This window comes from Haemaphysalis longicornis, unplaced genomic scaffold (genome assembly GCF_048455015.1).
Source record: "Haemaphysalis longicornis isolate Haplotype H1 unplaced genomic scaffold, Haemaphysalis longicornis Haplotype H1 scaffold_1, whole genome shotgun sequence".
NCBI classification, from domain to species: Eukaryota; Metazoa; Arthropoda; class Arachnida; order Ixodida; family Ixodidae; genus Haemaphysalis; species Haemaphysalis longicornis.
The window spans coordinates 449,303,969-449,329,148 of NW_027526203.1; the positions used below are offsets into that span (position 1 = coordinate 449,303,969).

At 44.9% G+C, this 25,180-nt stretch overlaps 2 protein-coding genes across 6 annotated transcripts in view; one reads left to right on the forward strand and one right to left on the reverse strand.

Annotated features, from left to right (window-relative positions):
• Positions 1-14,375, forward strand: Ykt6 (YKT6 v-SNARE homolog). 4 transcript variants are annotated; one of them, XM_077687718.1, is made up of 11 exons: positions 10-123; positions 1,134-1,245; positions 2,882-3,019; positions 3,121-3,203; positions 3,263-3,363; positions 3,430-3,488; positions 3,545-3,590; positions 3,655-3,720; positions 3,777-3,878; positions 4,835-4,924; positions 14,058-14,375. In XM_077687718.1, exons 3-11 carry the CDS (start codon positions 2,913-2,915, stop codon positions 14,091-14,093), a joined length of 690 nt encoding a protein of 229 aa, XP_077543844.1. In that variant the 5' UTR covers positions 10-123; positions 1,134-1,245; positions 2,882-2,912; the 3' UTR covers positions 14,094-14,375. The 4 variants fall into 4 exon arrangements, with proteins under 4 accessions (XP_077543843.1, XP_077543846.1, XP_077543844.1 ...); XM_077687719.1 differs by having other exon boundaries at positions 1,134-1,215; XM_077687717.1 differs by lacking the exon at positions 1,134-1,245 and having other exon boundaries at positions 1-123.
• The window catches only part of LOC144155972 (DDB1- and CUL4-associated factor 10), a 22,272-nt gene continuing 11,327 nt past the window's right edge, over positions 14,236-25,180 (reverse strand). For both annotated transcript variants that reach the window (XM_077687715.1, XM_077687716.1), the window contains exon 7: positions 14,236-15,369. In XM_077687715.1, coding sequence (XP_077543841.1) covers positions 14,611-15,369 — 759 coding nt within the window. In that variant the 3' untranslated portion in view covers positions 14,236-14,610. The remainder of the gene's footprint in view (positions 15,370-25,180) is intronic.

A 25,180-nucleotide genomic window follows, 5' to 3' on the forward strand; every position in this document is an offset into this window, starting at 1 on the left:
CACAATTCGCAAAAACACTGGGTAGGTACAACTGGGTACGAGAGCAGCAGCTAACTTCCGTTCTCCAACATTACTGTGGTCGCTTGTCGTCAGCTCGTCAATTCGGTCTTCAGAATTAATTCTGTGAGTTGTTTGATGGACGTATCGGCAGTATGGTTTGCGCGTATTATATGAGTAATGTTGGCAAACGACCAGGCTAGGCCTCTTATTGCATACGGTCTGTAATTCATGGGTATGGAATCTGGTGATAAGCTAGCTGACTCCGCCAGTTGAAGCGGTTGTACTATCCTGTGATAGATTCTTTACTTGCTGTCGCACAAGCTGCAATCTACTGAGAAAGCTCGCAGGTTTATTTTCAGTGAGTCTCAGGACATTAAATGTACCGCGACGCCATAAAAACGCCAACTTAATTTTAATCGGCGGTGGTGATGTCAAAGACCTGGAAGTTAGAGACGCATCATGTTTACGGAGGTAATATTCAATTGCAAAAGAGGCACCCTGGATTTCTAACCAATGAGAGAAGCGGCTGCCCAATAATGGATACTTTCATTCCATCAACTTGGTAATCCAGAAATCCGCAGAATGTTATAAACCTCTTTTCATGACATTTACAGATTACGAAACAGCGTTTGGTTCAGTGGACACTGCCGCGGGAGGGGAAGCATTGAGAGGCCAGGGAGTAGAGGGGACTTATATAAGGTTCTTGGAGGAGTTGTACAAGTCAACCACAAGAGGCACGATAAATTTTTGTAAGAGAGAAGTTTCCTGTGTGGAAGGGCGTGAGACAAGCAGGGGAAGACAGCGCAGCTGACAGACGCACAAAAAGGAAGAGGACTGGACACACACGAGCGTTGGGGGGAAGAGAACTGGAAACACAAAAGAGCACTGGGTCCAGCTCCGGTCCTCTTCCTTCTTGTCTGTGTGCCGGCTGCGCTGTCTTCCCCAGATTGCGTACAACCAACATGCCCAAGTAGCCACTTTAGTGACACAAGCAGACGTCAGCTCTATGAAATTATTGACAGCATGTCTAAGGGGAGCATCTCGAAAGCGTAGTTGAAAAAGAAGCCATGGATACGAGTAATTGGGGAATGTTTGAGCCTGTGGAGATTTGCCAATGATCCCATCTTTTTCAGTGAGCCCAGAGAAGACCTGCAAAGAATACTTCACGAACTGTACTCAGCCCTAAGTAAATCGATAAATGTAAAGGAAGCAAAGGTAATGTTAAAGGGACACTGAAGATAACCAGTGAGTTGGTTTTAAATGAAAGTGTGACCTTCCTATGGCTATTTCAGTGTTGATTTGGTGCTGAAAGACGCTTTAATTGCTGAGAAATGGCTAATCAAACAACGCATTTTCCTTCATTTCCCTCGCAGCAACTCCATGATGCCAACAGCGGCTAGAGCAAATGCTGTTTGCGTCACGATAAACCGGTAGCAAGCGGGGCAGTGGTGACGTCTAGTGGTATAGAAGCAACCGAATACAACCATGCCACGTACCAAGCGGTTTCATTAGTTTCGATCAAATCGATCATGCGTTCTCAAACTCCCACGTCCTTTGCTGCTCCAGACCACTAAACAAAATGTTTCTTTATGGACCCGTGATCAACATGGATGCTTTATTGAAGAAAAGCCTATTGCCCTTTTTAGCCCGTGAGGAGGTCGGTGTCGAATCAACCACTTGTGCGCAGCATGCCTCCTCGCATAGCAGTATTGGCACAAGCGTGGATGAGGCGCCATCCAGTGCTAGCCAGGGAAAACCTTGCGTAAACTTGAAAATACTGGCTTTAGCCAGATAAGGATCCCTGATTTTTTTTTTTTTTAGCACAGCAAAATCTTACAGATAGTCATAATAAAAGTGTCTATGCACACAGTAATGTACAGGGGTCACACAACAATTATTCAGCTGAGTATATTGCACCGAAACTGAAATGAGCTTGTTGGCGTTTGGGGTCGATGCGCAATCTCGGCTGGGCTGCCATGATATTGTTTCTAGCTTTCATTTTGTTCTTTGACGTTCAAACATGACACGACAACTACTTCCATTTCAGTTTTTATTAACATGTGAAGGCATATTGCTAAAATATTTGCCATGCAATTTCAACCAAGTTTTGCGGTATAGCCAGTGGCAGCAACACCATTCTTCATGTTTTCGCTATTTTCTGCCTTATTTTAGAAAAGCTACGCGTAAGAGTGGCATATTTGTGTTCTTGGTGAGTTGATCTATAGATCTAGAGCAACTTGTGTTTTGACTTTAGTGTCCCCTTAAACAGGCATGCACAGAGCGTTCCCTTCGGCCTAAGTAATGAAATGCTAAAGAAGGTGAATAAATGTCTATGTTGATCGAAAACCACAAAAAAATCAGCCATAAAATTGGTATGGGTTGGGTGCATTCGGCAAGCACTTCCAAGTAGTGAACAAATACTTTAGTCACTAAAAAAAATTGTGTACAATCAATGTGTGCTTTTAGTGGTTGCTTGTGTGTGGAGGAGTGTATTATTTAGAAACCTGAGGGCAACTTAGGTCAGCATAACCAGTTATGGAAATAAGGGTGATAAGAGTAATGCTTAAGAGCAGGAAATGAGCTTAGTGGGGTAGGGAGCGAGTGTGGGTGGATAACTTTTGAGATCAGATTGAGAGACAAGTGGAAATTGGGCAAGGCGCATAATGTAGAGGGCTACATGACATCGGAATGGCCACCAAAAGACAGGAGTAGAAGCACAGCAATACAGAAAACTCCTTGATGGGATGAAATAAGCCCCCAAAGCATGGGTTCGGATAGCACAAGATAAGAGTGGTTAGAAGTCTGTGGGAGAGGCCTTTGTCATGCAGTGGCCATAACTAGGCACATGATAGAGCTGCAATCTCAGTATCTTGTTTTTCAGAAAAACTAGAGACCCGGAAGGAAAACGCACCATGGTAAAGCTTTTCCACATAGCTGTGCTGTACAAGCACTCAACCAAAGGTGTGCTTTTAAAATGTGCAAGCGAAGTGTCATCGTTCAGCTTCTTTCAGCGATCGAGGTGGGTACCTCCAGCCTGATTATATGCTGTGTATTCGACTGCCATTGCCCAAAGCAATTGTTTCACCCCTAAAACGTCTAACGTATTTTCTCCTGTTGCAGCGTTGTGGAATTTCTCAAATTTTCCAGTCAAATCTTAGTGTCGCGAAGCTGTCAGGCAACCCGGTCATCAGTGCGGGAGAAAGGTAGGCACGACTGCGCGCGGCTCAACCATGGTCTTAACGCCTTGGCATCTTTCGTGCAGAATATATGTGCCACGTCTACGTCCGTAGTGACTGCCTGGCGGGTGTCGTCGTCTCCGACCACGAGTACCCAAGTCGAGTTGCGCACACATTGATCAACAAGGTAAGCATCAATACCTGTGCAGTTTGGTACAGCATACCCAGCTCACGCCGGTCTTCCATCCTTTAGGTACTGGATGACTTTGCTTCCAAGGTTCCAGCACATACATGGTCCTTGATAGTTGAAAGGTAACATGACTGGACAGTTGTCCTCGTGGTGCTTTACCATTTGCTTTTCATTGCAGCACATGCCAGTACAGAGGTTTGGAAGAGTTCTTGGCAAAGTACCAGGTAAGTCGGTTTTTTTTTTTTTCACTGTTAGATGTGCGGAGTGTCATTTTTCACAATTTCATAGGTGCCCACGGAAGCGGATCCAATGACTAAGATTCAGGCCGACCTGGATGAAACGAAAATTATTTTGGTAGGTCCGCATCTGTGTTTTGGCGGGCGAGGAATGAGAGCATGTCTTGTGTGCAGCACAACACCATTGAAGCTGTCTTGGAGCGGGGCGAGAAGCTGGACGACCTCGTGGCAAAATCAGAAGACCTGAGCATGCAGTCAAAAACCTTTTACAAAACTGTGAGTGTGTTTGTACTTCACTTGGCTCTAACTGTGGCTAAATTAAGCAATGCACAAAATTATACATGCTTTCTTTATATCTTGTTTACTCGTGGTTAAGGTTTCACTTGTGGATTCACGTTGGCTTTCCTGGTTGACACTATTGTGAGGTGGTTATCGCTGTTCTGAGTGGTTAGGTGGGCGCTGTCAAAAATGTGCTCGCGTGTAACTGCAAACGTCAACATATGCACATCAGCGCAGCTCGCCCTTCCAGTGCATGGCACTCTGCAAACAGCCTCCGTGCACTACGAGCACATTTCCTGCTCTCACAGTAATATTTGTGAAGCAAAATGCTCTAAGGCAAATCTGTGCTGCAAGTGTTGAGATTCACTGTCTGACAGTGGAACAGTGAGTGCGTGAACAGTTTTGGTAAAGGCGGACAGTAGTAGTACAAACACAAATCACATTTTACCTCGTCACGGCAAAGTAGCAGCACCATGCTAAATCCTGTGCAATTTTGATGTTATTACATTGTGCAGCTCAGCATTTTTTTTTTGCATACCCGCCTTCCCCCCCCCATTCTTAAGATTTCTTGGGTGAGCGGTGTTGCATGGGATTCTACGGCTATCCAGCTCCTTCAGAAGCAGGACCTATGAAATCTCGCTTGTACAGCCACAAAAAAGGGCACCACATTAGTACCTCGTGAACGCAGTAATTGCACTGAGTGTTCACGCTTTTTTGGGATGATAAATGCTCTGTGGGTGAATACAATTGCTTTCACTAGTGCTCCACATAGCAGCGTAATAAAGACGCGGCTTGTTTGGGCCCTTGCCGTTAAAAGGCCCTCGTAGTCCGCTGGGGTCGGTTCTGCTGCAGTTTCATTCCACGAGGTTAATGGCTTTATGCTGCCCACCACCGCTGTATGCTATCTTGCACAAAATCTAATGTGTGGCAATGCTCGCAACCCTCAAAAAAAGGTTGCGAAACGCCGTCCTGCACCCAGTGAGTCCGTGCCACATGCCAGAACAGAGCAGCTGCTTCACCAGCGCCCGTGTGAAGCCACCATGGTCAGTGCTAGCCGTGCTTTGTCTGCCGTAGTTTATAAGTAAAACTCTGCTTCTTTCTTTTTCTCCCCCCCCCCCCCCCCCCCCTTCCACTAAAACAAAACTAGCTGTATAAGGATGCCGAATCTATTTCCACAATTCAGCCGTGTTTGCTGCTGCAAACTGTCAGGTTTGGGTTCAACACTGGATACTTTATGTAACTTAATGACAAAGCTCCTTGTGTTACAATTTTCCAGGCTTCTTACTTGCAGTGATTTTGCGAGTTACACAAAATTGATTGAAGCTTGTTCATTTGTATATGGGTGGGAGTCATATTTGAAGGCGCCATGCAGACAAAACAAGAGTTTAATTTATTCAAAAGATTGCCTTGTTAGAATAGAATTGTACTGGCACCACCTTTAAAGGGACCCTGCGGTTGTTATCATTGACTACTCAGAATGTTTTGTGGGGTAAAGTCTATTGTCCCAGCAATCTCCTCCCGCAAGATTATAAAAATCAATTCACTATCATCAAAACTTGACCGCGGACAGGCTCACAACGTTTTCTTTGGCGGCCTTTGATATATCACAGGCCGGGGAGTTTTCTCCTTTTCTCTGCAGCATGGGGTCAGGTCTGGTGCCACAAAAAAGCAGGCATGGCTGCCTGCTAGCAAGCGCACGCTCAGGCTGGTAGGGCGTTTTTGAAGCAATAAACGTTTGTTGTCGAGTAGTCTCGTTAAAAGGGGAGTATTGAGTTTGTCACTCAAACTCCGCGCGCACTCAAAACACAAGAGAAACGCCAGAACTGTGCGTACAGGTTCAGGCATAGAAGACGTTAATACACTGCGGCGACGGTTGATCGTCACAGGAAATGCGAGAAATAAGCTGCAAAGTTGAGCCGCGACAGCCAATAGGACAACCATTATCGCAGTGACGTCATTTAGGCCATGCCAGGGGTGCATAATGAGGAAAATTGAAGAGAGCGAAGTTGTTTTTTCCGCGTCTTTCACAGCAATTTGCGCGCTCACCGCTTCACGTGCACGTGTAATATTTGGCTCAAGTATTCCTGGCTGTGTAATCTAAACGTCGCACAGCTTTACTTGCACTGCTCGAAGAGTGTTGCAGGGTCCCTTTAATGTAAACTTTGCTCATATAAGGTACACAATTAGGAAAAAAAGGAATGGCCATGCGACCCGCAACAGAACCCATGATGTCATGTGCCGGCTCTGCGATTGGCTGAGGCCAGCAAACACAAATTAGGTAGGGCTTATAAGCTTGCTGAATGAATTATTTGCGCTTACATTTAGGGCACATTCTTATTATAGCAATAAGAATGGTGTAGTAAACAGTGGAAGCTACGAAATTACCGTAAACATAGAAGTACCGATGCGTACTGGTGTTGGTACTGCGCACACCATGCTTGTTTTAGCTGCACAGCATTGCGGCGCTTTGGGGTTGTGTCAGACGACACTGGCCGATTGGCGTAAGTGACGATGTCTTACGTGACAATATTTGTCGAGCGAACAGTTTCACGAAATGATTATTTTCTGCGTTAACAAAAACAAGCCAGGTAAAAATATGGTCAGAAACAAAGCAAAGGCTGAAAACGGCCCACCACGGTATGGTAGCGCCATCTAGGTTGACTAATGGTAAACAAGGCTCCGCAGCACACTAGGTTTAGATTGAAGACCTGCTGTTGTGATGTCATTGCAAACGTCATGAAAACACACGATTTGGCGGGAGAATCAAAATTTTAACTTAAATTGATTAGTTTCTCAGTGAATGAAGCATCATTTGCTTCCGGACAAGCACCAGGGGCACTACAAAACATATCTTTCGAATAAAAAAATTGTATTTTGTCTGCGTGGCCCCTTAATGAAACACTAGCAAATTATTAATTTGTATGGGCAGCTGCATTTTGCAAACTGAGTCATATAAGTCCATTGTGCATGCATCAAACCTTTTAGGCAGCTGAAGCTTATTTTTGAAGTGCAGACTGGCCACCATATGCCACTATTGGCCGAAAATGACTGCTTGCTGTAATGTATTCTGATAGACGATAAGACGATAAGCTGTACCTTGGTTCGTTAGTACATTTTATAGTTAATGAAATGGCTGCGTGTGATCTTTTTCTAAACTCTATTAGATTACTTTATTAGATTGCGTTGTTTAAACGGCATATTTGCTTGCAGTTCACGTGAGAATCCCAAAACCATACTGCCAGAGAAACGTTGGCTTTGGCTCATGTCTGTATGTCCTCGCGGTCTGGACAAAACTGCTACCTGTGTCTCAAAAATATGATGATTGTCGTTTTATATGTAAAGCTATGGGCTCAATTCAAAGAAAAATATAGATATTTTGTTGAGACAGCTGGCTGTGCTAGACCACCCCAGTTTTACACTGCCTGCAATGTGTGCAAAAAAGGAACAGAGAGTGCTAAGCGTGCTCCTAGCAGTGTTTTCACATCCCGCATTAAGCAGCAGCCATTTGATTTTTTTTTTTTTTAACTGACAGTGAAGTGAACTTGGGAGTGTTTGAGTGTGGATACTGAAGTAAGAAATGCAGAACCTAATCGCTTGGACACAAACAAACCATATCTGATTCAGTTCGCGCGATAAAATGCGTAGTATCAGTGCACTTGAAGTCGGTAGCATTCCACCTCCCTTAGCTGCTTACTGAACATTTTTCAAATTCATGATGCCTTTTCGTACTTATTCAATCAGTTACTTATCCATTGAGAGTAGTGTTTGCATGAATTGATAGTTCTCAACAAGCACATACAGGGCTTCCTCTTGAAAGCAGCATATCAGTCGTCGTCATATGAAAAGTGGCATAGTTGGGCCTCAAGCTTGGTTAGCTATTTTTGTTGAAGGGACACTGAAAGCAACTAACAAATTTGTTTCAAACAAAAGTGTGACCTTCCCATAGCACTTTAAGCGTTTTTTTCAGCAGTAAAGAACGCCATAAGCGGTGTGAACTTCCAAATAAAACAGTGAATTTCCATTGCAGTGTATTGTGGTTATTCCCATTCTCTCTACCAATATCCCCAACCGAGGCAACCACAGAGCAAAATATTGTGAAGGCACATTCTCCCAGTTTTATTGGGCTGATGGTGGCCCGCTTGTTCCGTGCTGCATTGAAGGAAGATCCAGTAGTTGGTCAGCTTAAACTAACCTGACCTGAGGCAAAGGTAATGTTCACTAGGAGTTTCTATTGCAGCAGGAGCCCAAGGCAGGGACTGTATTGAAAGCAGTCGGTCATATTTGCAGTGCTGTACAGGGGTCACCTATGATCTGACTGAACAATGAGGTATCACACTGAAACTGGAATCGCTGTGTCGACCTTCGGTGCTGCTGTCCATCACAGTGGCTTGGCGCGAGTCGTATATTGTTCCCTGGTCTCTTTTTGTATGTTGGTGCTCAAGAAGGACCCTATAGAAAACTTCTATTTTGAATTTTATCAAATTGTTGTGGCATATTGTTGTGGAATTTGTCGGTTGACTTTTTATTACTTCCAGTGGCAGTTCCACAGAATAGCTTAGGGTTGCAATACTGGTCTTTGTATTTCATCGTTTCCCACCTAATTTTGCAAGTGCTGTATGCATGAGTGGTGTATCCGTGTTTTCAGTGAGCTTATCTCTTCATCAGGGCAACTTTTTTTCCTCTTCAGTGTCCGATTAGGTTCTCTTTGTTCTGCTCAGTGCACACACCCATTGTTATCAATTCAGCGAGCCCTTGTCTTGCTCATAAAGATATTGCAGCTACATCTGCTTATGCACCCACACTAAATCCAGCTACCAGATCAGGACCATGGTTGACATTTGCGTTGCATTTTATCATCACTTACCTGTCACTCACCCACTGGATGCTGAGTTTGTGCCAGTGGTTCGGGAACAGAAATGAAGGTTCATCACAGGTGCATAACACAGCCCAAGTATAGTTCAGCACAAAGCGCAGCTGAGCCTTGTTCCTCCTCAGAGTGGAGGGAATTCGTGCTCAGTTTTAGAGTGGGTGCTGTCTGCAGAGGCAAGCATCAGTGGTACTCTTATGCGAATTTGAACGTGAGCGAATGTATTTGGCCGAGTACAATGTGCTTCAGGTATTTGCCGGCTGATGAGGCCGTTATGTATGATCGTTATTTTACACCGCACTCGAGACTTCAACAGTGACAGAGCAACTTGCAAGTTAATATACTGTCTGGGCCTTTGGGCAGTTGCAAGATCCAGGGTGGCTGTCCCACTCACATATGCCTAATGCCAGTGTTGATTTCAATCATATTAAAGTGTTCTAAAAGGTGTAAACACTTGAGAACGTGTCTCAGAAAAACCTCATTCATCAAAATCAAGAAGAAATGGTGAAACCGGTGGCCTTGGCTAGGGGGGCCTTGCTTGTAAACATTGGAGAAGTGCACGAGAGCAAGCATTGTCATCGGTTTGCAGCATGAAGCTTATTGCGTCGACACCATTTCTGCAATTAGGCAGGCCTTAACGGCTAAATCTGAAACTAAATAAAGCCGAAAGCACTGTTGCTGCGCACTTACAAAATATTGCCGGGCCTGAAACTGATTTTTTTTGCAATAAAACAGATGGTTGGGCAAGTTGGTGGGTATTTATGTTGAAGTGTTACAGTGCAAACAGACGAAGGATGTAGAAGAATGCACGGGATGGGCGCCTATTCGCAACTAGTAATGTGCCTGTGGAACATTGCTAATACATGATTGCCAGGTACAGCTGCTTATTTGCAGGCTGCCAGCACAAGTTATAGCTGCGGTAGTTGTGACGTCTCGTTTATATGCTTGTAAATGCTGCAGCCTTATTTAGGGTTATTCACGAGGTTTAGTATAAGACACACTGCTAGACAAATACAGAAGTGCAAAACATTTTTTTACAGAAATGTTTTTGAGCATTTTGCTTGTGCCAGCAAAATGGAAAAAAAAAAAACGAAAGCTCGGAGCACTAGTGAAATGTGCCGATGTAAGACGTACTGCTGCTGTAAAAAATAAAGCTAAAGCACAAAAACTGTCATTAACTCTTTTTTTTTTTCACTCTAATTACCTAGTTCCTTTCGTACAGGATAATTTATGTGAAGGAAAGGAGTACTGAGAAAGTGAAATTGATCATGTGATCTGCATATGCTGCACCTCTCTTCAGTAGCTATTGTGAATTTCAAAGTGACTCTGTTATGTCAGTCTTGCTAATGTTGTTGGCAGGACTTTCTATGGCTTAGTTTAGTTCAGTGTTGCTCTCTGAAAATAGAAGCATGTAAGTTGTTTCACATACAAACAGCTGGTGCACAAGCCCAAATAAGGGAAATAAGCTAGCTGCAAACGTGCTATCAGTGCAAACTTCAGCCCAGAATGAACATTTGATGTTGAATTTTTGAGATTTCACTAAATTTACTGGTTTTATGAAGCCCCTAAGTGGCAACCAGGTTCAAAACACTATTTTATTAGCACACCCCTTTTCATTGTTATCATGGCACTTAAATAGAAATGTGCGGTAAGACTTTAGAGCGTATTGAGTTTTGAAAAGAAAAATGGTAGGGGCTGCTTAGAATTGAGAAAATACGGTACATCCTTGGTCTTTTTAGCACGTCCAGTCATGTTTGGTACCCTAGAACTTGATTTGCAATTATGTAGCTGACTTTGACTCCATGGCTACTGTTACGGCAAGAGGAGACAGGCAGCAGGGTTCGGCGTCATGGCTGACTGGAACGGGGTTCTGCACTTTAATGACATGATTCTGCACGATGATGATCATGATGGAGCATACCCCAGCGGGGATTCAACACCCTCCCGCTGCCGCATAATACGTGAGCCACAAGCAAGTACAGGGTTGAAACGCGTAGTGACGCCACTCTTTCTCACAGTTCGACACTCTTTCTTTGTTGGCGCTGCGTGTAGATGATCTCGCGTTGCAGGCTGTTGTACCCGACCTGAGCAAGCTTTTTTTGGAGCAAGGCTAGCCCAGCGGATTCTGCAGTTTGTCGAAACGTCTGAGCAGAAGTTGTGCTCCTCATAGCGGTTCCCACTGATGCAACGCTTTTTACAGGCCTCCGACATGTCCGCGCTGCGTCGTGGCTTCACGTTGAGCATGCCGATTGCGTACTCGCCACTTTTTTTACTCCCGCCTCCGAGACATGAAGGTGGCAATGAACCATTAGTCCGTAGTCTTGAAACCTGGGTTTTCTGTCCGTAATGTTTTTCCTTCTAACAGCCCTCAGGTGTAGTCATTACTTCCATTTCCAGCGGTGCTTCAACCGTCGTCTCTGCTTCAGCAGCGCTGAGTGTCGCCAACGTGGTATGCAGCTGAACCACAACATGTGTCCAGCTTCTGTCAGGAACGCATTCCGAAAACGGCCTCGAACAACCCTCGACGGGTTGGCTGTGTTGCAGCAATTCTTGTGGCCTGAGTTGACTGACGTTCGCTGATCAGATTTGCGCCTGCCATTAATTGTTCATGTTTTCTTTTCGGTGGAGTCCGCTTTTACGATGTTATTTCCATGATGATCCTCAACGCAAAAAATGGTTCTGCCTTATCTTGATAAGGCTTCGCTGTTTCCTCAAGTTGATCAGCAGTGACGAGCACGAGCAGCGGTTCAGATTTTCCAGCTCGAGTAAGATGTAACGACTTATATTTGCGCACAGGCGCAACCTCACATATTTCGGCGATTGGAGTTAGTTGGGTTTGGGGAATTTCCGGGAAGGACTCCCCCTTCATGAAATCTGGAACAGAGATGTACTCGAACTCCCACGATGCCGGGTCAATGCGTTTCTTCAGATCGTAATGCTTTCAGTTGAATAAGGGCCGTTTGAGTTTCCCCTAGTTCCATCCATGGTCGATGAAAAGTTCTTGCACTCTTTTCTGACAGGCTTGGGCACACTTTCAGTAAACAAGTACAAGAAGTCTCTGGGTGTTTCTAGAAAGGTGACCATTTCGGAAAAGGCTGTAGATTTCATATTTAAGAGTTCATTGTTCTCGAGGCATTGTATCCAATTTTTGAGGCAAGCACTCACTCGAAAAAATCTGAGTGTGCAGCAATCCGCATCCTGAACTTCCTGCTCAACTTTATCTTCGATTAAGTAAAAAATATCGGAGTCCAATTCTGTAAGATCATTTCTGATCTGATGAAGGTCTTCTAAGTTACCTTTCAGCTTTGATACCTTTCAGTTACCTTTCAATTTGATTCATTTAACAGTCGGCCGCTACTGGTTAAAATTCTCTTAAAGTCGGTTCGGATATGCTTCCGCAACGAACGCAGAGTGTCCAGGTCACCAGCTTGCTCTTCCGTAGCGGTACTGTTTGTTTCAAGCATGGTGGACTGAACGGGACGTGGCATGTCTGCGTTGGTTTTTGTCGGTGCACCGAGGATGGCCACGCCCGGTGTCGGTTGTCTGATTAGTCGCCCGTTCCTCGAGGGCGGCGTCAGGAACGCCAGTGTTGGCGTTGGTGCCGTCGAGGGAGTTGTGGTCGGTGTGCGGTCACTATCAGCCATGGTTCCAGGTGGCTCAGGGCGAGTCGGCGGTGAATGGCTCTGGGTCTCGCATGCCTGCAGCCACTGGCATTCCTGCTGCTCTCCACGTCGGTCCCTGGTCTTCTTCCCGGGTTTACCGGCACCAAATGTTAGGGAAAGAGGAGACAGGCAGCAGGGTTCAGAGTCATGGCTGACCGGAACGGGGTTCTGCACTTTAATGACACGATTCTGCTCGATGATGATGATCATGATGGAGCATACCCCAGCGGGGATTCAAGAGCTACTGTTGGTGCTCCTTATGGTGAAGGTGGCTCATTTCCTGCATTTATTCTGTTACTTGTAAGGGTATTGCAAACTATTTATTTGTGTGTAATTGCATGTTTAAAAGTTGTGCCTGTTTTTCATCTTTTAATTTCACAAGTGACTTTACAATACATGGGTAAATTAAATGTATGCAAAGCTACACAAAGTGAATACCGTATTCCGCAAGAATAAAAAATGGTTAGCCGTTGAATGCAGCCTTGTTTTGCTGTGTCCAACTAAAGTACAGCTACGCTGCAATATTACTGTACATGGCAAGGATAGCATTACATGACACCGATATTGTTTAGTAGATGTAACTTCGCTTTGACTTTGTGACTTGCTTTGAAACATAGATGATGCAACAATACATATGCCATAGGTTGAGATAATGTCGGCACAGTGATGCAGTCTGCTGCTTTTCATGCTTTTATTAAGTCTTGTAAATGCTAGCCGCTAAATTTGTGTATGGAATGCCAGTGACTTGACCTTCAAATGATACTAGGAAGTTGTGTGTATGCACTGCCAGGAGGTATGCCGTTGGATTTTGGCCGAACTCAAGCTTCCGAACCAGCTGTGTGTCAGATTACCTTTTTGCTGAGTTGCACTACACTTCCGATGCATGACTGGAATAGGATGTTTCAAGACATGTCTAATGCCTTGTTCCTAAATAAAGAATGTAAAACTGTTGACATAAATAAGCCTAATTTTCATGAAATTTATGAGCATATGAAAATATTGCAAGATTAATGCTTTAAACAATTGGTACGTGATCATCATCTTTGGTTGTTTTGGTACCGCACAACGCCTCAAAAATAAAATCTGCATTTGAGCTAAATGTCGACAAAGTGGTGGGCAACACATTTTATAAAATGCCTCTTGGCAGTGTCAGACATATTGTGATCAAACCATCAAGTTAGTTGACCACATGGTGTGCAGTCATTTTATTGAGGTGGCACAAGAAGTGCCTGAAAGATTAGTATTTTCACAGTGAGAAGCGGGGGGGGGGGGGGGGGGGGCCTTTGAACAGTGTGCCTTGCTGAAAGCCTTGTGATGCAGCTCTCAAACTGGCACAGCAGATGATTAAGGGCGGGTGATATCTTACTTGAACTGTAACTTATAAAGCACCCATCCTAAAAGACATTCACCTACCAATGTAGGGTTTTTGTAAAACAATTGAACTGAAGGTGTTCTGTGCACCATGAGCAGGCTTGGGTGCATCTATCATCTCCTAGTACTTCATCACATAGGCTGAAGGGTAGGTTTACTTGCAGTTACTGAATCTGAGGTGCACCTTAACACATCACAGACTGCTTTGGTCAACAGTAGTATTGTCATAAAGGCGATGCCAGTGGTTCAAACGCTTACCCGCACGGTGTGTTCCAGGCCCGCAAGACCAATCAGTGCTGCACCATTCTGTGAAGAAGTTTGCTGCCTGTGTAGATACATGAAGGCTGTTGTGGCACCTGCCAGACACTGGGCGCTACTCGTTGCGAGCCTTGCCTGAAGGGTCCATTCCAAAATATATTGTTGTGGCTATGTGGAAAAATAAACACTCGACAAGTTCCAGGAGTTGCTGTACAGATAATAACAGGTTACTTTTATTTCCCTCTTTGTACAGAATTCTTCAAAATGTGGCACTGAGATTTGATGTGCAATTTCCTAACTGCCCAAATCAATAAAAATGTTCTAGACTGTGCTGTACACGCGTTTACTTTATTTGCCCCTTCCCTTTCCTTTCTGCGCACTTTGTACAAAGTTCATCGGCAGGCCTGGTGCCCCATGCGCAAAGTCCTCTAATTGCGGCGACTGAACTGGTGCACAAACTCTCTTGCACTCGATGGCGGCACCATGTGCAATTTCCTAGCAGTGTAAGCCCAAGATGTGGCATGTGGGGCTGCCTTTGGCAGTGCTTGAGAGAAGCGCAGTTCGTGGGCACTCACAACACCGGCTGGTGAAAGCACACCTGTCCATTGAGGCAGCCCGAAGCCAGGAGGAAGTGGGTGGGTGAGAACTTGGTGCTGACGACGTAGTTTGAGTGGCTCACGTTGGTCAGCACGTGGACCAGGGGTCGGGGCGGTGTGGCGGGTACGCAGTCGCTCAGTTCGCGGATGTCGGGGTCAAACGCAAGCAGGCGCACGCCCCGCTCAAGTGGGGAGCACACAAGCCGGCCGTCGGTGCTGAAGCACAGCTCCTTGATCCAGCCCCGGCCGCGGTTGGGCTCCTGGGCGTAGTGCAGCAGGCGCGGCTGGGCCGACTGACACCGGGCGTCCTTGGAGGGCCGGCCCCCACCCAAGGGCTGGAAGCCCACCACGGGTGGCTCCCCCGACAGCAGGGCCATGGCCTCCTCCATGGTGCCCTCGGTGACGACGGGTCCACCGTGCGGCGCGCCCAGGGACACGTGGAACACTCGCGACTCTGGCACCCCGCCCGCGGGCGCCTGCTCGCCGGCGTAGTAGGCCGGCGGCATCCACAGGTTCTCCCACTCGCTGTCCCACAGGGGGTCCGGGGCGGGCCGCGCAAAGCTGTGCGCCGGACCCCCGCTGCCCATGAGCAGCTCGTCCTCCAGCTCAGAGTCTGTGTCAGGCCACTCGCGCTCGCCACATGAACTGTTGCTGCTTGCCCCACTGTAGCTGGCACCACTGTCACAGGAGCTTGTTGCGGGAGGCTGCTCTTGGATGTCGTGGACGCAGGTCCACTGTATGAACAAAGCAATGCAGCTCAGGGGCGGGGGGTAGGTACCACAATAGACTTGTTAACCCTTTGAGAGTCAATTTTTTTCCCCAAATGCGACCCCCAGGGTTGATTTTTTTTTTTTTTTATTGCTGAGATCGAATCTCCGGACGGATCTACTTTGAGAAAAAATTGTCCCAATTGTTTTAGGGTGATCATAAAGTGACAAAAGATCGTTTGTGTTGTTGCATACGCGTGGCTTATTCATCAGTAACGTAAGAAACCTTATAAGAAAGTTTTGCGGATGCAAGAAGCCGGAGAAGTGCAAGAAGCGCATCAGTTTCGCAGACGCAAGAAGTGGGAAGCGCCCGGAGGACAAAACCCAAACCAGCCGCCGCGCACCCACCCGTGACCCAATGCACAACTGATGGCCGGCGCACTGCTGTAGTGAAGCATAAAGACAGAAAAGAAGAGCCATCGGCACAAGAAAAACATTACACGTATTTCCGCAGTGTGGCAGCACATGCCAAGCGAGGGAAATTATTTAAAAACGTGCACTTTTTAAACATACCATCGATGACAAACATGTATGTCATTAACCACTTTGAAGGCATTTGCCGGGGATGTACATTGACCCTGAAAGGGTTAAAGGATAGGCTAAAAATAAGTTAAAAACATATCCCAGCTGCTTTGTCATGGTAAAGTCTAGAATATACAGCTTTACACCTTTTAAAAAAGGACATTCGGAAGTGGGATTTTTTAGCAGAGCATTTGCAAATGAATTTGTTGCTGCCAACTGTGACAACGCACTGGCAAGCCCAGAGGGCAGAATGTAACGGATTGAGGGCAGGTATCGCCTGTATAGACTAGGTATCACCTTTATAAACTATACATGCACATACAGCTGCTATGAAGCATAAAACGGGTTACAATCTGAATTTCGAGGCCTGAAAGAGCATTGAAAAACTGTGACATCAATTCGGTTGCCACAAATGGCACCCGAGGTTTTCCAAACTGGGGTTTTGTCTCCTCTAAAAGTTCCAATTAGGGATCTACATCTCCCACAATTGTAAGATACTGATCACATGACACAGTGAAAAATATTGTTGAGCACTGTGGAGGCTACACTGTTGTCAACAGTCGCCATGAAGGAAAGCAACAATAGGCGCTGGGGTCTTGCAGTTCCACCTGCCCTGAAGGGAGCCAGAAATGTCCTTTCAAGGCCCCCGTTGCGACGAGTTAGGCGTGCTCAGTGGGCGGACTGTGACGACATTGTAGACTCTACAGTGCTGCACGCAGCTTCTGAAATGTACTATGTTTGACGAGTGCTCTTCATTCTCTCTCTAAACCTCAAAAAACAAAGCCAGTGAAATGGAAATTTACTTCATTATACTGAAATATAATTAATATGGTAAATGTATCCATTTGTGGTGGAGAATCGGGGCATAGCACCTTTACGGTGGCGGTCCCACTCCCTCTGCTCACGGTGCCAGTTTTAGACGATGTTTGTGTAGCCGCTCTTGCACTTCAGTTTGCAAAACAGACATGGCTAATGTACCGTGAGAAAGCAGAAGTCTTCTAGTTTTCGACCTCGCTATTTCAGCCCACTTGGCTTTAGCAGCCACATTTCAAGAGCGAAAAATCGTGCTTTTGCTTCCCTTGCATCAGCATTTTCAATAAGTACAGAAAACTATTCGATGTAATTATACGTGATTTGGTATGTGCTTAGAATATACATGAATGCAGATAATTACGGTGAGAATTTTTGTTTCAGCAAATATATTTTGTTATGCAGCCGTTGAAAAATAGCTAACATAGCAGAAATTCACTCGCAGTATACTTGCACGGCTTAATGCAGAGCAATGAATTTCCGTACACGCATTGCCAGCATATGTATTTGCATACTACCAAAATTTCACTGCGTTTGGTACAGCGGGTTTTAAGTTATTTTGGTCTAAATATAGCAGCTTACACGAGGCGCTTTTTTTTTTTTAATGAGCCAGATCCACCTAACGCGAATTTGAGAAACAAGCAGAAGTTTGTTACCAGACCTAAATGCAATGCTGTCAAAGCTATTATATGACATATTTTATATGTCAGCTAGGGGAAATGTATAACCACAAGTAGTTAAAAATTATGCCATGAATTTGAGCAATATTGGAGTGATAAGTTTGTATTTGGCTCATCTTGAACTGAAACACTCAAGTTGAGGCGGCATTATTATGAAAACTTTATTTAAATTGACTTTCAATCAAGGTGCGATTGACTTTTGGTGGAAAAGGCATTAAAAATATGCAAGAGGGTTTTAAGAACAGTAGAACTATACATGGAGAGCAGGTGAGTCCTCTTGGCACCATTAGCAGCTCTTGTCGAATTCTTCCCTAGGATAATTTTTTTGGGCACACCTGAAGGCACTCACGAAGTAAGCAAGCTCTTCATTCCCTTGCCATGAATTTCCAAAACACTTCGTAAGAAGGCTGCTCATATCTTCTTCACCTGAATGAAGTGGTTCGTACTCGCAAAGGGGGGAGGAGATGTGCCAGGGCTTGCAAGTGGCGGCTATTTAGGCAGGTACTAAAATGGTAAATTTGGGAGTAAAAAAATATATTTATATAACCAGAGTTATTTCGTAGGGACGATGAGACGAAATGAAATCATTGTTACACATCTCTCAGTTTCATTTCGTTGACTTTTTCCGCTCACTTTTTCGTTGACATCAGGGGCAGATCTTTCGCCAATCTCCTAATTAAGCAAAAACAGAAAAACTTCCGAAAGCACCCACGGAAGAGTCTGAACCGTCAAGCCAAAAGAAAACTTCCATTGGGCAAATGGATTCGGCTCATTTTGATCCGTGAAACAGCAGGGTCTGGCTCATTTTCGATGCAAACTACGATCTGCATACACCTTTTCAGGGCGTTATTTCAACTATTTTCTTGTCACCCCTTTTTTAGGGGAAAGTTGTCAAGTTTTTCTTGACACTGCAGCTTTATATACAAGACTTAGTTTCAGTTTATGGATTTGGCTCATTTCAAAAAAAAAAAAAAAAAAGAAGAAAAAGCCTCACAAGTACATGGATCAATCAGTGTGCAAGTTTTCCGCATTCCTGCTGAAGAGGCACCTTCAATATTTTTACAGATCAAACTTGAAGTACTCCTCAGGTAATTATGGTGAATTATTGTGGTGTAACAATTAGAAAACTTATAAACTAATAGGTAAATTGGCTGATTTTTCCCACCCCGCCAAAAGTACACGAACACAGCCATTCACCTATATACACAGAAATCCTGAAAGTGCATTACATGGAATTTTACGTCAATTTCATATCTTTATAACATAACCAAGTAAATGTACAGTTAAGACTTTATTACTGCAGTGACAGTTTTATAGCAAATGTAGCGAAAAGTAGCGTGTGGCACTGCCAGTTTTTTTGCAGTTTCCACTTTCACCAAAGGCGGCGCGTGGCCAAACAAGTTTTCTTTTTCGGAGGACAGAGCAACCCGGTGGCAGGAAACACTACTCACACAGCAGAGGGTGCATAGCAGTTCGCTATGCCACAGCTCTTCTCGAATTCTTTGAAATCGCAGCAACGAACAACAACCCCGTAAGGCAAGGTGAGTCGCGAGAGGTCCAGGCTCCCATTCAGAGGGACTTCCTCAATGAAGAGAGAGGGAACAAGGGGGGGGGGGGGGGGGGGGGGGGGGGAGTGACTGGAGGAATTCGTTACAGCATTGTGAAAGGGAGGGTGGGAGGCAGTGTTTGTAGGCTTGGCAGTTTCACCTTTTCTTCATTTTACCAACACATGCTGAGGGAGGCTGTGAGAAGTCGGCCCATGTACAGCGAGAATTCTGAAGTAAAAGGAAACGCTCTGTATACTTGTGTTGTACCTGCGCTGCCATGTGCTAGTAGCATTCCTATGTTTCAAAGCACCCTCCAACTCAAGTTCATGTGGTTGACCACGCACAAGCTCAGAAAGAACGTAACAAGGTAGAGCACTGACTTGAAACAGTAGCTTATGGTAGTTATAATCACATTTGAAAAGAAAACAATTCTGTTCACTGTTACCACTGATGCAATAGCCTTCTGCCATCCTACTAAAGGGACTACATAGTGTAAGCAGGTCAAACGCAAAATAGGCTTTAGTTCATGGTGCCATAACTCTGAGTGCCGTGTTCTGCTGTCGATAGAGAAGCCAACGTTGCCGCCGTCCAGCTGTCGAGGGTGTTGCGGATGAATGAACAAGTGGTACACAGTGGTAGAACAACCCCCACAGAGCCTTACAGCGTATAGGATTCCCCTTTTTGAACCCCCCCTCCCCCAAGAAAGAAAAACATTGTCGCGAGTCGCTAAGAGTATGGCCCTCAACATATGGCCCCCTTATGTAATACCCCGCAAGGGGCCTTTAAGGGTACAATAAATGATGATGATGATGATGATAAGCCGATATCGCTTCACTCGGTGTCATGCCCATCCTTCGTCTATTTATTTTGTTGCATTTTCATTTAAAACTTGCCTTGACATATGTCGCCTTGCTAACCAATATCATGCATGCTCTTCGGCAAATACAATGGACTTCTTGCTGAAATGCTGTTTTCATTTTGCCACAAAGAATAACCGCTCTACTAAGAAGCATTTCTGCAGAATCCATTGAAAAATTGGCACACAAATTAATCCAACAGTGCGATCTGGTTGAGGCGTATAAACGTCTGGCATTTCCTGGGGGAAAATGCTTAGAACGTACGGGTACTGTAGGATGAAGTAAAAATTAGTTTTTATTATTTTGCGATCTGTAAAGATATAAAGCAACTGCTACGATACCAGAATTATTTGCTGCCAGCAATTAACAAATGAAACCACAAGCCGGGGTCGACATGAAAGTACATGTGTGTGCTTTATGCAATGAATACACCAATGCATGCATTATTCCAGCCGATATACTGGTTCCGTATCAAGGCATGCACTCTGCATTTGGTCCGCCCATGATCACAAGAAGCTGAAGCAGGACAGGAGAGCAGCTGTGCACAGTCGAACATGGCGGTATGTTTTTCTGCACATTGGGTTTCAATATGCCGAATAAAATACTGCAGAAGTAAGATTTCTCCGGAAAAAAATTTGACAATTAGAAAATGACTACAGCAGCCTCAAAATGCACGGTATAGAAATAAGAGTTGTTCCTGCAACTGCACAAGCCCACATGCAGGTGCATGCGCACACGCGCACGTCCTGTGTGTCCTGGTCGCGCGCTTGTCACATACAGTAATCCTTCGTTATAACGAACTCGCCTTATTCGAAATAACGCTTTATTCGAAATTTCTTCTGGTCCCAACCCAAACACATGCATTTTAGGCCGCATTAATCGAAGAACACGAAGAGCTTGACCCGCTTAAAGCGAAGTGGCGAGCGGAGGCGTCACCGAGCGGCGGCGACTCAGCACGAGTCAGGCTATCAACATAGCGGGTCAACGCAAGCTGGTGTTTCCTCGACGATTTTCTCGAGCCAATCATGCTCAATTCGCCCCATCCGACTTTAGAGAAATGGTCCAATGCGTGGTAGGCCCATTGAATTTTTGAGCGGTGATTTTTTTTTTTTTTTTTTTCTCAACAAATACAACCTCAAACTCGAGCCACTGCGTTTGCGGCACTTTCCAGTGCGGAACTCTCGTAGCGTTCCATGACGCCCGCACGCCCCCTATAGAAGTAGCCACTGCCACTGCCACTTTAATGTGCGGCGACCGCAGCGTCATGCAATGCTTGGCCAAATTAGAGCAGCAGTTGCTCGCGCCCAGCAAGAGCTTTAAACAGCCAAAGCTCGCTGCCTTTTTTGCACCTTAATAAAGCTTTGCTTCACGGAATACATTGTGTTTTGGTTCCTCACAGCTGTGGCGCAATGAAAGCTCAAATGCTTTAGCTTTTCTCGAGTTGTTACTTATATCGAAACACTGCTTATATAACAAAATTTTTTGCCGCCCCGCTGACTTCGTTATAACGAGAGATTACTGTATGTGATAGCACAGAAAAATGTTGAGCACACCGGTCAGTACGTATAACAAATCTGGGCAAATCAATGCCAGATGGAAGGGTTATCTGCTAGCACGTGATGCAAATATTCAAGAAGGGCAGGTGATGCAGTGGTGGATCCAAATGAATGGAGGAGCGGAATGGGGACGTTCCAAGCGTCAAAAAAATCGCCCCTTCGACTCTCCTTTTGGTAACATTCCTACACAATGGCCTTGGCTTCCTAATCCCCCACCCCTCCTGTTACTACAAAGTTCAGTTTGAATTCACCCTGTAAATGATGTGCACCTATCGTGCATTGTTGTGGACCTTGGCCAAGGGGTTAGGGTGGTCGGAAATGGCGGCAAGAAGCCTCATTTCTGGCGAATATTTTTTTTTTCTTAAGCAAACCAGAACGCACTCCGACCGCATGCAGTACTTTCCTTCTCGGGAACAACTTGACTCATTTTTTGACGATCTAGATTCATTTCAAAGGTAAACAGGAAGGGGCAATCGCCCACTACTCTACATTTTGTAGCTAACGAACTCCAGTTTCTATGGTTGGACACGCGTGAACTAAACAAAAACAAGGACGAACATTGACTGGAGTTGAGTTTGTTATAATTGCTGCTGTATTATATATGTAATAATTTTTTTTGCATACGAGCTAGCTGCAATTGAGTTTATTATAGCTGCTGCTGTATTATATATGTAATAATTTTTGTTTTGCTTAAGAGCTAGCTTGAAATAATAAAAAAAAAAACCACAACCAACTAAACACCCAAACGACAAGCTGCTGGCTACGCTTTGGTTCAGTGGCTGCAAAGTTGCAGAAATCGGCCGACACAGCAGCCAGTGTCATGTGACCCGCTTTCCTCCAGGTCTCGGCACTGCTCCCACTCGAAGACAGAGTGGTCAGACAGTGACATTCAGAGACGACTAACTGAACATGCCTGTAGCGCTCGATTCAGACCACCAAAATGCGCAGCCGCTTTTTAGAGGGCTCCAGAGCACTCTAAAGCTACCAACATGACTTTTTTGTTTGATTGTTTTGTTTTTTAGGTGGGCGGGGGGGGGTTCAGAATAATACTACAGCATCGGCTTCAGCGAAAACGTGTGAAGTAATGTAATTAATGTACATGGATTGGCGCCTTTCCGAAGCCATCTCTTGTGACCGAGATAAAGAGGTTACGTGCGTTGGTGGACTTATAGCGTCTCACAAAGGCACGCAGCGGCGTCACCGCTCGCAGTTGGGGTACCGTAACTTTATGTACTAGCCACCTAGATGGACAACAAAAGTGTGTTAACAAGGCTGAGGCCAGAAGGCGATGTATGCAGTGAGGTGAGCCAAAAGACAAAAAGAGGAGTCCTTTATAGCATGTTCGACACAAAATACACCAAGGTCCGAGAAGATAATGAAACACATATATTGAGAACCCTTATGATGCCAAGCTACCTTTGTTTCTTTTTTTCTCCCTCTCTCTAATACGGGGGGGGGAGAGAGAGAGAGAATTTAGTAAACGGGTTCCCAGACAGTTTATCCAAGCATTGTCCATTTTATCAAATGCCGTTTTGTCAAAACACCGTCCATTTTATTGAAAGTGTGGTATTACTGAGTTCACTGTTTACTGAGTGTTTATTTTCTTGTACTCGTCATTGCACTAACCTTATCTGCAGATATTTTCATTCGATATTTTCTCTGACGTGCATTACATGCAAGAACCTGCCTTTGTATGTTGACATGTCTTTCCCGCCTTTTTGTTGTTTCCGAACACCTTTTCATTTTGTTAGTAATTTTTATAATTGTGTGTCCATTGATAGCTCTCAAGCATGCATGTTTCGAGTCGATCACCCAGGCTGTGTTCCAATTCGCGGACAGCTTGGTAGACAGCTCACGAAGCAATCTTAACAGACGACTAAAGGAACAAGAATTGGAACAGCGCACCAGTCACCAATGCAGACGAAAACCTTGTAGAAAACATGTTGACAAATGCAAGCCGCAGGTTTTGTAAAAAATATTAGCGTTACTAATATAAGCATTATGTGATTTGAAAAAGTAAAAAAATGCATCTTTACCACTATAAATTATACAAAATATTTCAATAAAAGAACTAGTTAGTTTGCTGCAACATTAATACACAGAAAGGTGCATCACTTTTTGGCTTAAACAGGAAGTTAGCCTGCCTGCATCGTTGCTGACTTCGATGCTGTCTCCACGAAACAGTATTCGTTGCCAGCTTGATTCGAATTGGAATGCGGCTTAACATGGCAGACTGTCCACGAAGATGGCAATGAAACCGTGTAAAGGGTAAATTGGAAAGCACCCGTAATGTCCGACGAGTCATTTTTGTGTCAGTCCTTCTGTGGTCTAAACGCCATATTCACAATTGGGCAGCGTCAGCACGTTCGGTGTGGTGACTGTGGAAGTTGCAATTATTTTTTTTACCTTCCCAGAAAAAAAAATTGTTCCGTTTGTTGAAGGAGAGAGGAGGGCACAAAATACATACTGCCACCGGAAAAAAATATTATTTCAAACAGTAGCTCCAGGATAATTTGAATACATCTTTGCTGTACCTGTCGCTTCCCTTGTCAGGACAAAATTCTTTTGTTATCTCTTGCCTTGTACCTTGAACATGCATGATGAACTACTATGTTTACTGCCAGGAGGCAAGAATGGAAGACTGGCCATTGGATACTTGCATATGGCATAGTTTATTATAGCTGCACTATTATATATATGTGATACGGTTTTAGAAAAAGAACTTTTGTTTTGCGCCACAGCTTGCTTAAGCCCATACTAGGGTCCAGTGGTGTTTTGATTCCGACTAAAATTGCCATGGCATCAACGGAGATGACAGGATTGCACAGCACGAAAGGTTAGGCCAGAAGGAAAGAAGCAAGACACGTTCCGACAATTTTAACTGCAGTTCATTAGCGAAATTACCTGAAATATATACATGAGACACAGATAATTTGCATGACATCACTCTTCACTCCTTTACACCTGCGTTCTCCCTTTGCTCTTTTAGTAATGTGTGCTGGCAGTCTTGTCGACATACGTATCGCTAAATTGTCCAACCTTCCACCCCAACAACAGTGAAAAACAGGAAAGTCAGTTGATGATAAACGCTTTCTTTTATTTGTGCTACGCGCGTTAGCTAGCGCTCGGGAAAACGGGCAAGTCGCGGCAAAGAAGGCAGGGCCAAACCATCCCAGCAAAACATCCCCCCCCCAAGTGCACAATGGAGAATAAAATTGGTTTGCCATGATTCCGGCAGCAACAAAAGGAGCACCCTTGGGCATCGCAAGTGCAAGAGAGGGGACCCGGCACTTTTCTCTCACAAAACCCATCTCAGTCGCTTTCTCAGCCGTGGATCAGTGGGGTAGCCCGCTGGCAAAACCTGAACTACTCTCAAGATAGCGGCCGTGGAACCGCCACCTTAACAAGAGTGTCTTAAGGGGTGTCTTCAACTTCGGAAAAATGACCAAAACATCGTTTTTTTGAAACCCATATATTCGGCTTCTATGTTTCCTATTCTGTGCGTCTGCAAAGTTTTTACGCTGAAAAACGTCGCAAAGTGGCATAAAAAAATACTTTTGTCAGGCGCGGTGACAAACTATCAGCGCAAAAGGGCGAAAAAACGGCAATTTTCGGAGCGCTCTATCTCCGCAACGGTGCCACCGGGCGCGGCCATTTTGATATGGTTAGATCGGCCGAGCGATCGTCTTTCCGGTTCCGTTCGTCTCTTGTATCTTCGTTCATGCACAAACGCACAACGACGCACAAACGAAGCTAGAAATAGATGCTGAAGCGCTATTGGTCCTCCGGTCGAGGCGCAGAACAAC

What these genes read in the sequence shown, in the direction of transcription:
- Ykt6 (XM_077687717.1), top strand. Translation starts at nt 2,913, where the DNA reads ATGGTAAAGCTTTTCCACATAGCTGTGCTGTACAAGCACTCAACCAAA. An exon ending in ATGAAACGAAAATTATTTTG is followed by an intron (nt 3,721 to 3,776) that starts GTAGGTCCGCAT and finishes TCTTGTGTGCAG; the next exon opens with CACAACACCATTGAAGCTGT. An exon ending in GCCCGTGTGAAGCCACCATG is followed by an intron (nt 4,925 to 14,057) that starts GTCAGTGCTAGC and finishes GGTGTGTTCCAG; the next exon opens with GCCCGCAAGACCAATCAGTG.